Below are 14,903 nucleotides of genomic sequence, written 5' to 3'. Positions count from 1 at the left end.
ACACTTCCGACACATTCCTTTACTGTCTGACGCATTCCCAACAGTCCGACGCCCAACCCGACTCCAATATTTTTGGATTCAACAAATTCCCTTTGGACATGTAGCATACACCTTCAGATGATCTTTCTATTATTGATAACTAACTATCTAAACTAATACCATATAGCAACCCCTATAGGATTGAACACACTTGTCCTACAAGTATAGCAGACTAGGTCATGCTGAAGATCTACCTAAATAATTGTTGCTTAGGTAGCACTACTATTTGCAGAGCCCAGCAAATATATTCTTCCTACACCATTCATAAGAACAAGCAGACAGAAAGATTTCAGGGAGCTAATCATCCACATCCTTGATTGTGAAGAGTGGATGCGGCAGTTCAATCTATATCTCCTCCTTCACCAACACAAGCAAGCTCTCATTAATGCCATTATTGATGAAGATGAGGAATTATATGCCATGAACCCAACAATGGCATGGGTTTCTTGTGTTGCCCCCAACAAGCAAAATCATTTTAGTGCCCCCAGGCCCATACATAATCATTTTATCAAGGGCATCCTCTCCAATAGCACTAACACAGCATTTACCATCACTTGCTCTCCTAATGACTCAAATCTCAGCTGGCCTATGTGATACACACCTATGGACTTCCTGATCTTCATCACAGGGTCACAGAATACATTCAGCAATATGCAGTTGATGTCAGAGGATGCTTCTGGATGTTCAGCACCATCAAGGTTTAATCCAAGTTTTGTATCTAACTGCATTCAACATTTCACCCATCAATTATCATGCCCAGCCAAGCTGTCCAAGCAGAACCACCAAGTGATACATTTCCATCCAGAAATTGTGATGCAATTTTCTTAGACATGGATCAAGATACAAATCAAGCTCAAAGATTGTTTGGTTCAAGTGCTGAGTTGATTGATGGATGCACACCCATGTAGACTTGGATCTGGATGGGCAGTTCTGTCCAGCTGGTGAGCACTTCAAGTTTATATTTTGACCCATACATGCAATTTTGCATTTACAGTACTCAGGCCAGAGCCGATGAAGGTGAATCAACTCAGCTGTTGGTCAAATGGTAAATGCAAGGGAGGGACACAAGAAGCTGATATAGTGATCAGTGTGATGCCTAGTCTGCTATGCTTGCAGGTACAAGTGTGTTCGATCCAAGGGGAAGCAAAGAAGACAAATCCACAGTCATGCAGCGGCTGTGTGAAGCGAGCAACATGCGCGCGAGGCGCAGGAATGCAAAATGCAAAATAGTGAAAATGTGAAATGCAATGAGCAATAAACGAGGGCTCAATGAAAACAAAAGACTGCTAATAAATTCTAAATCTGGCTATGGACATCATGAGGGAACTCCACTAAGGTAAGGAGTGGTGTAATAATTGGTAAAGGGTGAAAAATGCGGACCTATATATGTGTCTCGCTAAGTGAGCCAAGTGTGAGATAATGTATGTAATAAGGTATGTAAGTCAGGGTCCATGCTCTAATATGTGTCAGAACTTTCTTATTTGTATTTCAACGGCTTGCAACCAATTTCAACTTTCAAATGCAGCGAGTGTCTTTAAATAGGTTGCTATGATAGAAACATGATTTCAGGGTGACTGCAACCAAATTGCAACGGAATTGTGATGGAATTGGAATGCAATTGTAGTTTTATTTAAATGGAATTAATCTTTCAAACCTCCAATTTTGTCCCATTTAAATGGCTGTTGCAAGCATCATTTTCAAGCTCATTGTCAGGCATTGCAACACATAACAATCATGATCAGAGCATTGAAAATTTTCTATTAGATTGCAAGCCTATGGTACAAATTTTTATCTATAACAATTAGGTCTTGTAAATACGGCCATGGCAATAATATCGATAGCAATATGTTTCTGGCTATACTGACAATCAGAACCAGAAGGATATCGAGGAGCTAAAAAAAAATGACTTACCACCAGGGAGGGAGACCAGGAAATAGTTACCCGGCATTGGGGTTTGGAGGTCATGGGGGTCAGCATCAGCTGCATTACTACAAGGGCAGTCTGAATGCTGTAGTCAGAAAGGGTATGGCTGTGTTTGAGCTGCTTGCCAGTGAAGATGAGAGACACCATTGGCAAGGGGGAAGACGAGGGCGGTCTGAATGTTGTAGTCAGAAAGGGTATGGCCATATTCAAGCTGCTTGACTGAGGCTGGAAGATTGGGAGACGAGTGGACGTCGATTGTAGCAGGAGGAGGACCAGTGAGTCCTGGAGGAGGAACCACGGTGCTGGCATAAGCAGTTGGGTGCACATCCTGAGGACCTGGTGCAGCAGGTAGCTGACCACCAGTGGCTTGAGCATTCTTGAGCAGCTGGAGACACTGCAAAATGACATGGTTTCCAGGGTCAAGTTCACTGGCACGAGCATAAGCATCAATGGCATCTGAGATTTGGTTGTTGCAGCTCTCGTGAAGGCTGCCCAAGTCAAACCAGACCTCGGAAATATAAGGGTTGATGTGGATGGCACGGGAGTATGCATCAAGGGCATCACGGAATTGGTTGATTTGGAAGTAAAGAACACCAATAGAACACCAAAGGGTGGGGTTCCTGCCATCGTGGTAAACTGCCTGCTGGTCCAGGTTGATGGGGAGGAGGGACATGAGGGACAGAGGGTTGCTGGGGTGATGTGAGGGTGGATTAGAGGGCCGGGTGGAAGGAGACGATGTGTCAGAAGACGGCTGGGAAGATAACAATTAGCATAGCACTTTGAAATGAAAAAACTACAAACGAAATGATGAAAACAGAAATAAAAGTGTGTGATGGAAAGGGAGGACTTTAAGGAAACAAAAAAGAGAAGGCATGCACCAGAACTAACAGCACAGCAACTGGACTGAATCCATTTGGACGGAGGAGGATTTTGACTGGTTGTGGGCTCACGAAAGAGAGATGGGAGATATGTCAAAGCGGCTGACTTATTAATAATAATACAGCGCATAAGACGAGGTTCAAAAAGAAAGAAAGTCAATGTAAATGCTAAGCCACATGTTGAAATGATATTTGACCTTGTTTACATCAAGTTATTATGTAATAGCAATACTTTGCACTCCCACTGATTCCGCAGCAGCACTGTGCATGTCCTAATATCACTGTAAGATTCTGAATCCTGGAACCGATAACTCTGTCAATTCCAAGGAGTTGCATAATCTAATGTTACAGTATGATTCAGAGTCCAAGTAAGTACAGCAAAGTAAATCGATGGGCTAATACAACGAGTAGGTGCAGGATCCATTCATAAGACTATTTGTGAGCCTGCCAAATGGTACGATTGGTAGCCATCGCTGGTGTGGTCACCTTCCTCCCTCTTTTCGACTTCTTGGACCTCCCTCTAGTACTGCTCAGATCATCTGCCGCCTCCTGGAGTACCTCGCCTGATGAGCTGATGACTGCAGCTCCCACCTCATCAGCCTGAGGTATTGCAGCAGCCGCATCCTCCAAATCTGCGGCAGTGCTGTTGTTGGTGGCTACATTGTCAACAAATGGGAGCTTCTATAGTGTGCCGCTGCTGTGTGGAGAGGATAGGCTGCGAGATTGATTCAGATGCCAGAGCATTGACATGTCTCTCCAAGGCAGTGGCTGTGGGAGTTCCTGGACCTGTTACATCTGCCGCAGTTTCCGTTCCATCGTCCGAACTTTCCATGTCAAGCGCCGCAAGTGTGCAATCAATGGTGTTCGTGAAATCTTCATGTACAGCAGAATCCAAGGCCGAAGGTCATGCAGCTTTGAAGATGTAGTGGTTGATATTAGTTACAATCTGTACAATGTGCTTCGTCTTCCACTTGGTCACTAGAACTTTCTTATATGTGAAAAATAAATCCTTGTAGCTAATTGTTGACCTCTTGCCAATGCCCATGCTTGAGAATTCAGTGTCAGGAGACAGTAAGAATATTGCCTGCAGCAGTGTGTGAGCATGACTGCCAATTGAACTTAGATGATATGGGTAGCTTACAAGAACTGTGGCCCAAGTGATGCAACCCAGCGTGACTTGCCAAATGCTCCATTTCATGGAGTTGGTATGTGCGCCTCTGCCACTGGAAGTGTGATGGAGGGATGTGATACCACGCAACAAAGCTTTCAGAATCTGAGGATGTTCTTGGTGAGACAGACAGCCAAATCAGAGAGCACCACTAGACTTACTTGTGCCAACAGAAGCCAGTTTCCGAAGACAGCTTGAGTGATCGGTCCTCTTTCAACTCTGGGAATAGCACCAGAGGGAATGTTTTGTATGCCAGGTTTGTCGAAGACGTGACCCCAAGGAGTCGTTGGATCTCAGGGACATTAGCTCTGTCGTAGCTAGTGTTGGTGAAGTACTTTGAAGGGAGGTCGAAAATGTCGCCAGCAACACCCTGGAGTTTCTTGATCTCGTTAGCATGAGCATCCGGGATGGATTTCATCACCTACAATAATCATATTATATCATGCAGAAGTCCAGGAATGAGAGTTCACTTACAAGATCGCTAAAGTATGAACTTTCCATCACTTTGTGTAACGACTCGGGGAAGTGACGATAGAGCTCATCCAGAAATGCTGACTCTTGAGTAGATGCAGTCGCATATCGGTCAGTGCTGTCAAATGGAGTTGGCGAGTCTGGAAGGCGCTTATTGAGGAGGTCGCTACTGGAAAACATCTCAATCATCATGCCATACTTGCAAGCATAGATAGAGATGGTCTCCTCATGAACACTGAGCTCGTCATGAGCATTCATGCACCATTTTCGCTTGGGTTTCTCTGCGTTCAAAGTCTTGTTTTCCTCTTTTATTGTCCTATTCTCTTCTTGAAGCTTTTGCATTTGAACTTGCAGCATTTTGAGCGTCTGAGTGGATATGCGAGTCAGGAAATGCTCAGAATTGCGCATACATCTTACCTTGAGGAGTTCTCCTTTAGATGCACCAGGACCTGGGATAGAGATATGATCAGCATCAGCAGTGTTCTGACCATCCCATTCGCTATCAGATTCAGAAGAATCTGCTGCGCTGGGCCGCGAAACATGTGACATGACGGTTTGATGAAGCTGTTTTGGGGATACCAATTGAGATTTTGTTCGAAGGGCAGGAGATGACAGAAATTACTCACCTAGTACCACACATTATAAAGTGCCTGCACTGCCCAGTACCTTGGCGGTGTCAGACATAAAATTGCTACATGCTGTTTTACATGTCAGTGCAAGAGATTAGTCAATTGTGCACCAATGTGGTGCAAAACTCATAACAGATGCTTAGACTTGAGTAATAGAACATGTGTAACTGCTGTGCATGATCAGATTTGAGTTTAAGTTGAGTTTAATAGAGTGACTCAATAGCCAAGTGACATACCTGCTCTTCAGGAAGAATCGGACATGGTGTCATTCTTGGTGACGATAATGCTAGGAGGGGGGGTAGGGGTGGCGCAGCAGCCCAGCGGATGATGGATGGCAGCTGATGGGAGAATTGACTAGATGATATTTTGTAGACGTTTGCGGAACCTTAGCTGGAGGAGGCATTTGCTCAGCAGCTGGCGAGAAATGTCAACGTTACTACAAGTTAATCAGTGCCTATCTGGGGTTGTACTGAGTATTCTTACATTGCCCTGCTTTTCATCTGTTCTCATTTTTCCATCAGGCCGCAATTCAGAGTCTCTCATTATGGGGAGAGGGCCACCACGTGGTTGTTGGATGGTGGTTTGTGATATAGATAGTGATATATCATTGATTGAAGTTGTGGTTGGTGAACTGCCAGGACTATAACTATGTTGTTGTGATCTTGGGAATAAGGACAAGTGTGAACAACCTCATAAAGACATATGAGAGTAGTAAGATTCAGGAGAGCGAGAGTGTGATCGTGTCCCCACAGGTGATGGTGATCTGGAGGGTGGTACTGTTTTCGGTTCAACAAGGGAGGTGTGGGCAGGGTTGGCAGGTAAGGGATGGAACTCCTATCTCTGCCAGTTGTGAACAAAACAATATGAGAATGAGAGAGATAGCACAATATCAAACACAATGCACTTATTCAAGTCATTGTCATCGTCATTTCAGTGCTGCTCTCTCTCCCGCTCCTTATCTCTCTCCTTCTCCATCCCAATCGCCACATGCTTGCCATCCGGGCCCATGTTCCCAAGACTGTTCATCCTTGGGTGGCTCCTCTTGAGAATCCTGCATCCGAGGTTGCCTCTATGAGGGTCCTAACCATTGTCTTGCTGTTGAACCTTTCAGTTATTATGACAGCAGCTGTGGTTATTGTTGGTGATGGTGATGCGAAAGGGATGTAGGAGTCGGGTTTTTGAGAATGCAGATGAGAGCGAGGTAGGCAACCACTGATAATTTGGATTCGCGACTCACAGAACAAGATCAAACTTGGATCACTACACAAAGTCAATAGTGCACACAGGATTTTTGACCTCCTTGCACCATCTCAGGTAACCGGGCCAAGCCATCTGTCAAGCCAGACACTCGTCAACTTGGCACATGGCCATGTTCAGACTGGGTGTCTTCAGCCCGTGAGACATGCAGAGGTGGTCTGTCGTCCTCGATGTTGTCAATATTGCCACACTTGCACCTTGATCTGGTGTGAGAAGTGTGCATGGTTAGTTTTCAAATGTCGGCATTGAAGCACTTGAGAGGTGGGTGATTCAGAGACAGGTGGTAGAAGCAAAGACGTGAAGATAGACTGAACAGCTTGGCAAAAATAAATGCAAACAAATGTTCAAATCATGGCATACTACATAGAAACAAGTTTGACTAGTCTATTACTGAGGAATGTATTAGCAGAGCGCCTTGAGGTCAAAGAGACGAAAGACTTACCTGAAAGTGGAATTGGTCAGATGCGCACTGGATGACCTGCCTGCTGATGCATCTCCCTTACACGAAGAAACATGTCTGTGTCAATGGTGTCAACAACAAAGTAATTAAGGGGGTTTCCACCTGAATCCTGTACTAGGAGGGCCCCACAAATGATCGATTGTACCGAGAAGAACTCGGCCTTTGCGTGCAGTTGTGCATGAACTCTCAAAAGGTTAAGTTGCTTGTCCTGTCGAGGTCATGGCCCTGTCGGAGTGTCAAAGGGATGGATGAGAGCAAGGGAAAGTATGTCATTCCCAATGGCGCATTGAAAAAGGAATACTAAGCATCCAAGGATGACGCTGTTCTGTGTCCGGATGAAGACCCAGTCAAAATGCGGCATGTTGAAGAACCGAGGGTTACACCGAAGATAGTCGGTATATAGTTTCCAGTCTACCAGGGATTCATAGTTGACACATAAGAATCAATATTCGGTAACCTGTTTCAAATCAGTATAGTAATAACACAAGGCTGGATTGAATTCACCTACAGTATCATCTGATTGTAAGTGGATTCTTCTTCCATTTGGCAGCAGAATATTGCAGGCGGGTAGAAAAGTATTTAAGAATGCATTCAACTTGATGCGGAAGTTGGTGAATTCAACTTGGGTCTTGTGCGCATTCTCGATGGAACAGAAGGTCTGTGGTGCTTGTCGAGATCCCATTCTCACATGTTGTGACGCTAAAGTACTGATACTATCTGCGCCTGGACCAATGTCAGTGTTTTTATCATCCAATGCATCATCTTCCTCACCATCCGAGTCTGATTTCTGCTGCAAATATTTGTCAAAGTCTGAAATACATCGACCAATGTCATCAGCTACAAGTAACCAATGGTCAATGCAAAGGATCTGATTATTATGTAAATAAAATAGCACAAGATTTTAGTAGGGAATCACAAATGTCATTGATGCTTACCTGCTCCGCAACATTTTTGAAGTTAGTCCGGTTCAGGTACCAATCCTTCAAGGGCCTGTGCATTTGCTTGTTCGGTTTGGTGTTGTAGTTGCATGTGGCACCTTTAGCCTGGATGTCATCGAATATATGTATTGTCATGTGCAGTTTGGGAAAGTTCCAATTCTTCACATTGTCATCGGCGGTTTGTGTCATGTATTGCTGCTGATGTGTCAAGGTAGGGGTTATCAACTAACTACAATGTACATACTTTCATGAGTGCTGTGAACGCTTGAACCGTATGTCTCCCCTCCTCGATTGTATTGGCCATGTGAACCTCCAGAGCAGCGTACATATCCATCTCGAGGTAAAGGCATACACACCATAAGAGAAAATAACCGAGCAGAGAATCAGTCTCAGTCAAGACATCATGCGTGGCATAAATTATCATCTGAAAGAGAAAAAGTTAGTGGCCAGGGCAACCACATGAGTTTACAAACCTTAGAAATATCCTCGTGAATGGAGCTGTCTGTAAATGTGACACCAATGACCTGGTTTGGGTGCCTGAGATTTCGCCAGTGTGGAAAATCTTTGAATCTAACACATCAATATTGAGCATCAGATAAAGGACAAGTCAAAAAGAACAAACCGATTGTCAACTTGCAATACTTGTGCCCTTCCGAGAGTTACAACATATTTCTGCAGTTCAACCCAGAGATGGCATGACCAGAGTCCGCCGTGATTGAAATGACAACAGTCATGTGACAATGCTCGATGCATGCAGGTGAATGCTACTGCCCAGAATGCATTCTAATAAGACAATGAATCATTGACATCTTTGATATTGACATGCAGAAATATTTGCTCACCTCAATTAAACAAAGTGCTTGTTCTTTCAGGAGTTCCTCTCTTTCTTCAAAGGTTTCTTTCGCACGTGCAGCATTTATGACTGCTTGCGACTCTTTTGATGTTCGCCAACGATATGATTTTGAAGTATCCCACAGGTCGTTGCGAGGAACTAGACAAATGGGGCATGGCCAAAGACTCATTATCCCTCGAGTAAGTGACACAACAGATCTTGTAATGGTACCATTAAGCAATTAGAAAAAACAATTCAACTGTAATGACTAAATAAATACTCACCGTTCTTCGAAATCCGCTGATAGAATGAGGATGCAGAGAAAGAACCAGTGTGTGACACCGTCTAGACATTTGACCCACTGGTCCGTTTGCGATTTTGACGCTAACGAGGAAATAATCCTGGCAAATGACGTGTGCCAGACAGTGTTTTTGAAGTCTACCCAGCTGGGCTTTCCGGAGTGCAATTTTTTGTCCTTAACCTATTTTAACTGCATCAGCACTAACAGCGAGTCACTAAAGACAATCATACAATTGGCAGCCATCCTACCACATACCCACCGCCTTCACCTCGCCCGTTTCGAATTGCAGTCGGTAAATTTGCTAAACAAGCATACACAGGGTAATCTTTTGCGGTACTGAAGGAGGAGAGTTTTGTCTTATCCGCATAGAGTATATATGCCAAAGGCTTCCCACCTGGTGGGAGTTGCGACTACAAGTAATACAAAAAAATAAGGGCACAATAGAAACTACGAAGTATCATCACATACTTGGACATCCCAAATATCTCATGCAGTGAAAGGCTCATCAACAAAAGAAACAAATGTGTTACCATCAAACTTCGAGAGGCGGTGTAACAATGGTTGCGGTGCTGGGCTCAGAACCAGCTATTTTGATACTGATGTCAAACAGTATTTGTCCGACGCACTTCCGACTACCCTGACCCGAGTCCAACAGTCCGATCCCGACCCGACGCACTTTCTGACAGTCCGACGCATGTCCGATCCCAACCCGACATTCCCATGCATCGGACCAGTCCTCCCTATGTCCTGTCCAGTCGCATCTATCCCCACTAGGTGCACATTTACTCCTTTTGACTTGCTAAGCATTGTATACAGTGTTATTACATGTTTTCTCATGGTCCGCAGTACCACATGTCCTATTACATAGGATTTCGAACCCGAAATATTGCTACTACTCTCGCCTATAGCAGTCCGAATTTCTACATAGTCACTATTTAATATCTAGTACTTCCTACCTATTGCATTACTTACTTTTCCCTACTCAGTAGTAGGATGGAAGTCATTGGATATTAGTAGTACTTAATTGTATTGCGAAATATCTATCCACTCTTTTCCTCCGAAACATTCCGACATACTTCCGACACATTCCTTCACTGTCCGACGCCCAACCCGACTCCGATATTTTCGGACCCGACAGTTTCCCTTCGGACAAGTAGTTCTTAGCTTCAGATTATCTTCCTATTACTGATAACTAACTATCGAAACTAATACCAAACAGCTACCCCCATAGGATCGAATGCACTTGCTCTGCAAGTATAGCAGACTAGGTTGTGCTAAGATCTACCTAAATATTTGTTGTCTAGGTAGTACGATTTCTGCTGAGCCCAGCGGAAATCAGCTTTCTACAGTGGTGTGCATCAAATGTGAAGTGAGGAAAGAGCCAGGGATTGCGAAGCATAGACATAGCTTGATAAGACGATCAGTTTGTTGATTGTTGAACCCAACCTCGAGCATGATCTCAGCAATTTCAAACTCGAGCCGAGAGTTAAATGGACTCCAAGGTTGGCCGTCAGGTGGAGGGACCAGGAAGTCTGCGGCACAACACTCAAAGTTATCGAAGCTGTATACCTTGGCCTCCATGCCACTACTTGGATGATACTCGATCTTGATGTCATCTTGATTGAAGGTGGGGACTGCAGCCTTGACTTCTGGTTCATTGAGTGTAGAAGGGCCTGTATTGAATAGGGTACACGGCCCAAGTGTTAGTGAGATCAACGAAAACAATTAAGTGTCGACAACTCACCTGGACCAATCACTGGATCATCATAATTGAAGTCCACATCGAGGAATTCTGCGTGATTTTGTGTTTCAACTGTGAGTTTGTGAGTGCTGTAGATAGCAAAACAAAAATAAAATGCTACTACATACCTGGTACAGGGATACAAATGGCTGATTGAGGTTTGTTGAGTCTCGATGATGAATCTGATGCTGTATTTTGATACAATTAAACATCAGCTTCGACAATACATCAAGGCAAAGATATAACAGACGCACCTTTCTCCTTCCAAATCGCATCTACAATCACCTGATCCCATTGTCTTTTGGCTGCCTTCGTCTCACAAGATTTTCAGTGGGTGGTCCATCCTCGTGGCTTGATATCCTGGTCACATAAGTTACAGTGCTTTGAGTGCTCTGGACCCATGTAGTTGACAGTATTGTACAGCTGTATACAAAGATAGTTGAGGTGGGGGTATAGAGCAAGGAATGCGCGAGAACGCAAAGAGTGTGCTGCAGGCGCTGATAACAAGTGATGATCTATGTGCCCAAGCACGTTACAAAGGACTTACAATATATTGAAACTCAGCCATTAGATTACCTTATCATTTCAGGAGGCATTTCAATTGATTTCAATGGCATGCAAACAGTGTGTCAATATCACATCATTGCAACCACTTTAGTAAATTTCTGACATGGTGCCATATTGAATAAAAGCGAAAATACATACCAGGGAGACTTGCTGGACAGTGGGTGGATGCTCCTGGATGATAGGGCAATGAAAGCATGGGAAAGCGAGCAATGTGTGAGGGTCGCGCACACAGGAAAGTGTCGCCCGATATGGAAATAGCTGGGAAAAGGCTAGGGAATGATGCTGTGAGTTGGTGCTGTGAACCCAGGTGGTATGCACTGAAGTATAACGTGTTGCAGACCCGCAATAGTGCGAATCTCTACACCGAGTTAAAGTCAGCCAGCTGTCACTGGTGGCTTTGGACCGGCCTGAAATTTTTGCAAGCCCAAGCCATCTGAAACCAGGCCAAAGCCACAGCTTTTGAGCCAAGCCAGGCTGAAACATCACTAAGCTGCACTAAGGTACAAATTTGAGTATAGAATGCTAATGGACTAAAGGAAATTTGTACCTTAGCGCTAGTGCTTCCCAAGCTTTTCAGCTTGGTCTGCTCAGCCTTGTCAATTGATCCTCTTAGTGAACACTCTCAAGCTCAAGTGCTGAGAGTGGCACTCCTCCTATTTTCAGTTCTCATTGCAAGACACGCACCACAAAATCATGCTATAGTCACTCTTTAACATGTGATGTTGGTGGTTTGTGCATGAGCTGTATCTTAAGTATTGGTAAACTACAAAAAGGAAACTGAATCAAGAGTCAGCAGAGTTCATGACACATAGGCCACAAGGTGTCTCTTCTGAAAATCTGGGTGGGTGTCAAATTGTCCCCACCACCAGTCTTTGGGCTTTTTGTTGCTCATTCTCAAAGCTGGGAGTGGGTAGGACACAACTCAATGACTTGATGTTGCATGGAGGTGATATCACACATTGATATTCCCGCTACCTTTAGGTAGCTGGGTATTTGTGGATGTGGAATTTGCTCAATAACAGGGATATTGTATTTTGCAAATTGCAGTGATATATCGGGTGCTCTTTTCACACGCTGACCTGCACCAAACTGGTCCGGTGCATGACCATGCGGTGTTAGTGAATATTTTTGGGAATTTTACATAGAATGAATTTTGTGTTATTTGACTCAAAGATGACTCGGCTAGATTCTCACGCATCTGAAGTTTCCATGAAAAATATTTCCCACATATGTTTGTTTGTGGGAACTTCCAGGAAACTTTAAATACATGTGTTACCCGGTTTTGCTTTATGACATATGCTACATCTCTAAATAACACCAAATACAAACAAGTTTCAACACATTATGTAAACCATGTTCTCTTACCACAGTCAGCTGATCTATGACTAAGCCTGACAAATCATGTTCACCTACATACAATTCACATGGGTATTATAATCTATGACAAATAATGCAGTATATCTAGATACGTGAGAGAATGAAAATTGATGTACCTGGGTACGCGGGAGTAAATTAGCATAGCCACGTAGATTTGTCTATATAAGGACCTCCGTTTTGGCCTGAAATGTAATCAATCAGATTCCTCAGAATCACCTTAATAAAATTGCGAGTGAGGTTTGTGTGTGATCAGCATCAGCAACAACCACGAAGAGTTGTTCAACATTGTCAGGTACATTGATGAGACAGTAGAAGCCATTGAGCTCACTGTGCTCAACAACCTGCAAGGCCTGGCTTATTTGTTTTGAGAAATCTCTTGTTTTTCTGAGTGTTTGTGTTTGTGTGCGCAGATCTCTGTCTCTATCTCTCTATCTCAGTTTCTCTAGGGCTTGGGATCTATTTCCTTTATCTCTTTTTCTCTAGGCTTGGGATCTATTTCTTTAGCTCAGGATCTGTTTCACTCTCTCTACTCATTGAAGGCTAACAGTCTGAGTGCTCATTTATTGTCATGTCACTAACACATTATAGATTCTAGCAAATATATTCTGAGTGTTTTTATTGCTGCTGATACTAACATACTATTGATTGTAGCGAATACATTCAAGCCTTATCTCTGATTCTTCGTGTTGTCTCTACGTCTGCTAAAGGCTCAGAGTAGCTTAGTGGGGAGACTTCAGGAGTTGATTATTGTCCGCTTGACCTCACACATCTGAGTAGTATACTGAGCCAGGATTGTCATTTGTCAGATAGGCTTTAGCTATTGAATAGGGGACTTGGTATTGAAATCCAAGAATGTCTGTTTCTGATTCTGTTTAATACTCATCATGAGTTCCTTGGCAGCAGATTCAATATTAGGCTAAGAGTTCTACGGAAGCTTTTGACAAGTCTTGACCTTTGATCCTACCTATTTGCACTGTGGGAGTGACCAATACATCTTCGCACAATTGTTTCATAGTAAGTTTAGAATATAGCACCATTGATCATGCTTAGTCTTAGTTCTCATTTCTGTTTAGCACCAGTGATTGTGCTTAGTATTAGTTTTGTTTCTGTTTCTTTGTTTCTTTTAGTTAACACCATAACACTGGGTTGACTAGTGTTTCTAGACTGATATCGTAGAGTACCTTTGTCTGACCGTAGCTTGGATATACTGACAGGCCACCCACAAACAACCACGTTATCAGTCATTGGTATTTGTCTGAATCGCTGACCATGGAGATATTTGATTTTGTAGGTGTTCATCTATAGATCATCTATCTAAGAAGACAACACCTCATTTTTTGGGTTGGTCTCAGAGTCAGAGGCCATGTCTATGTCTGATGTTTTTTTTGGATCTCATCTGCCACATCAAGTATGTCATTGACGATTGAAGGCGTAAATGTTTCTGTGGTATGAGATCTATCTTCAAATGCTCACTTTCCTCGTCTGTTTTGACTTCTTTCTTGTTCATGCTTCAGAGGGTGTGTTTCAACTCTTCAAGTACTCGTGACATTGGATGTAGGCGATGTTTGGTTCTGTACTGATTTTCCATTTGTTCTTGGTGACAAATTGCAGGCCATGGTTGTTTTAGGATGCAATTGGTATGCTTTTTGCCATGATATATTGCACAGTCGACCTGAAGTGAGGCTTCCATTGTGCAAGTGGATAATTTTGGTGCACTTCTGATTCTTACAGTCTGTTCATGCTGATTCACATGCTTGTCAAGTGTTGAGCACATTAACAAAATATTGTTGAGGTTTGGATGGAGCTAATTTTCTTCAAAATTTGTTTGTCGGTTTTGAGAGTTTATCTCATGAACGTTTGGTTGATTTCTCATCAGCACATGGGTTTGAGGATGATGATGGTCTGTCATGTAATGTTATACAGCAGAAGTTGATGTCACATTTGACTGATGGTAGCTGTATGTCTGGTCATGTATTTAATAAAGGTTGTCTTCATGTGTGCAATGAGAGTGTGTTTTTGCCGAAAGATGTGCGATTGGAAAAACAGGAGTTGCAATGCCACTTGCTCAAAATTGTCGGACCGCAAATGACCATGAAACCATTGCAACACCTTCTGCACATTCATTTAGTGGAGTATGACAATGACAGTCTCAGTGCTTTGCACTGCAAGCTCAGTAATTATATTAATCAATTAGAAAAAGGTAAGGATCGAACCATGGAGGTAGCGGGCCCTGCCATGGATGTGGCCCTGCAAGACTTATTGTATCAATAAGACTGATCTACGGCAGATGGGAGCCACCTTCTATTTCAGGTATTTCACCAT

At 43.4% G+C, this 14,903-nt stretch overlaps 4 protein-coding genes across 4 annotated transcripts; 1 reads left to right on the top strand and 3 right to left on the bottom strand.

Moving 5' to 3' along the window:
• Positions 1-1,777: 1,777 nt before the first annotated feature.
• EDB93DRAFT_1099332 (uncharacterized protein) lies at positions 1,778-2,635 on the bottom strand (the record flags this gene model as incomplete). Its single annotated transcript, XM_041446917.1, has 3 exons — positions 1,778-1,812; positions 1,951-2,019; positions 2,107-2,635. 3 exons carry the CDS (start codon positions 2,633-2,635, stop codon positions 1,778-1,780), a joined length of 633 nt encoding a protein of 210 aa, XP_041313640.1.
• Positions 2,636-3,272: 637 nt separating this feature from the next.
• EDB93DRAFT_1099331 (uncharacterized protein) lies at positions 3,273-5,028 on the bottom strand (the record flags this gene model as incomplete). Its single annotated transcript, XM_041446916.1, has 6 exons — positions 3,273-3,496; positions 3,982-4,124; positions 4,170-4,429; positions 4,483-4,845; positions 4,897-4,928; positions 4,968-5,028. The coding sequence occupies 6 exons, from the start codon at positions 5,026-5,028 to the stop codon at positions 3,273-3,275; spliced, it is 1,083 nt and encodes a 360-aa protein (XP_041313639.1).
• A 339-nt stretch (positions 5,029-5,367) lies between these two features.
• On the top strand, positions 5,368-6,275 carry EDB93DRAFT_1099330 (uncharacterized protein; the record flags this gene model as incomplete). Its single annotated transcript, XM_041446915.1, has 6 exons — positions 5,368-5,406; positions 5,499-5,550; positions 5,630-5,688; positions 5,726-5,819; positions 5,861-5,926; positions 6,043-6,275. 6 exons carry the CDS (start codon positions 5,368-5,370, stop codon positions 6,273-6,275), a joined length of 543 nt encoding a protein of 180 aa, XP_041313638.1.
• A 548-nt stretch (positions 6,276-6,823) lies between these two features.
• EDB93DRAFT_1237159 (uncharacterized protein) lies at positions 6,824-10,477 on the bottom strand (the record flags this gene model as incomplete). The annotated part of the gene is made up of 12 exons (XM_041451391.1): positions 6,824-7,033; positions 7,127-7,236; positions 7,330-7,693; positions 7,761-7,958; positions 8,008-8,187; positions 8,237-8,333; positions 8,386-8,546; positions 8,606-8,813; positions 8,880-9,076; positions 9,127-9,306; positions 10,120-10,170; positions 10,244-10,477. The coding sequence occupies 12 exons, from the start codon at positions 10,475-10,477 to the stop codon at positions 6,824-6,826; spliced, it is 2,190 nt and encodes a 729-aa protein (XP_041313637.1).
• Positions 10,478-14,903: the final 4,426 nt, after the last annotated feature.

Source organism: Suillus bovinus (assembly GCF_016758785.1).
Source record: "Suillus bovinus strain UH-Sbo-P2 chromosome Unknown EDB93scaffold_1, whole genome shotgun sequence".
Lineage (NCBI taxonomy): Eukaryota > Fungi > Basidiomycota > Agaricomycetes > Boletales > Suillaceae > Suillus > Suillus bovinus.
The sequence above is the reverse complement of the archived record's forward strand: the minus strand, read 5'-3'. Positions and strand labels throughout refer to the sequence as shown.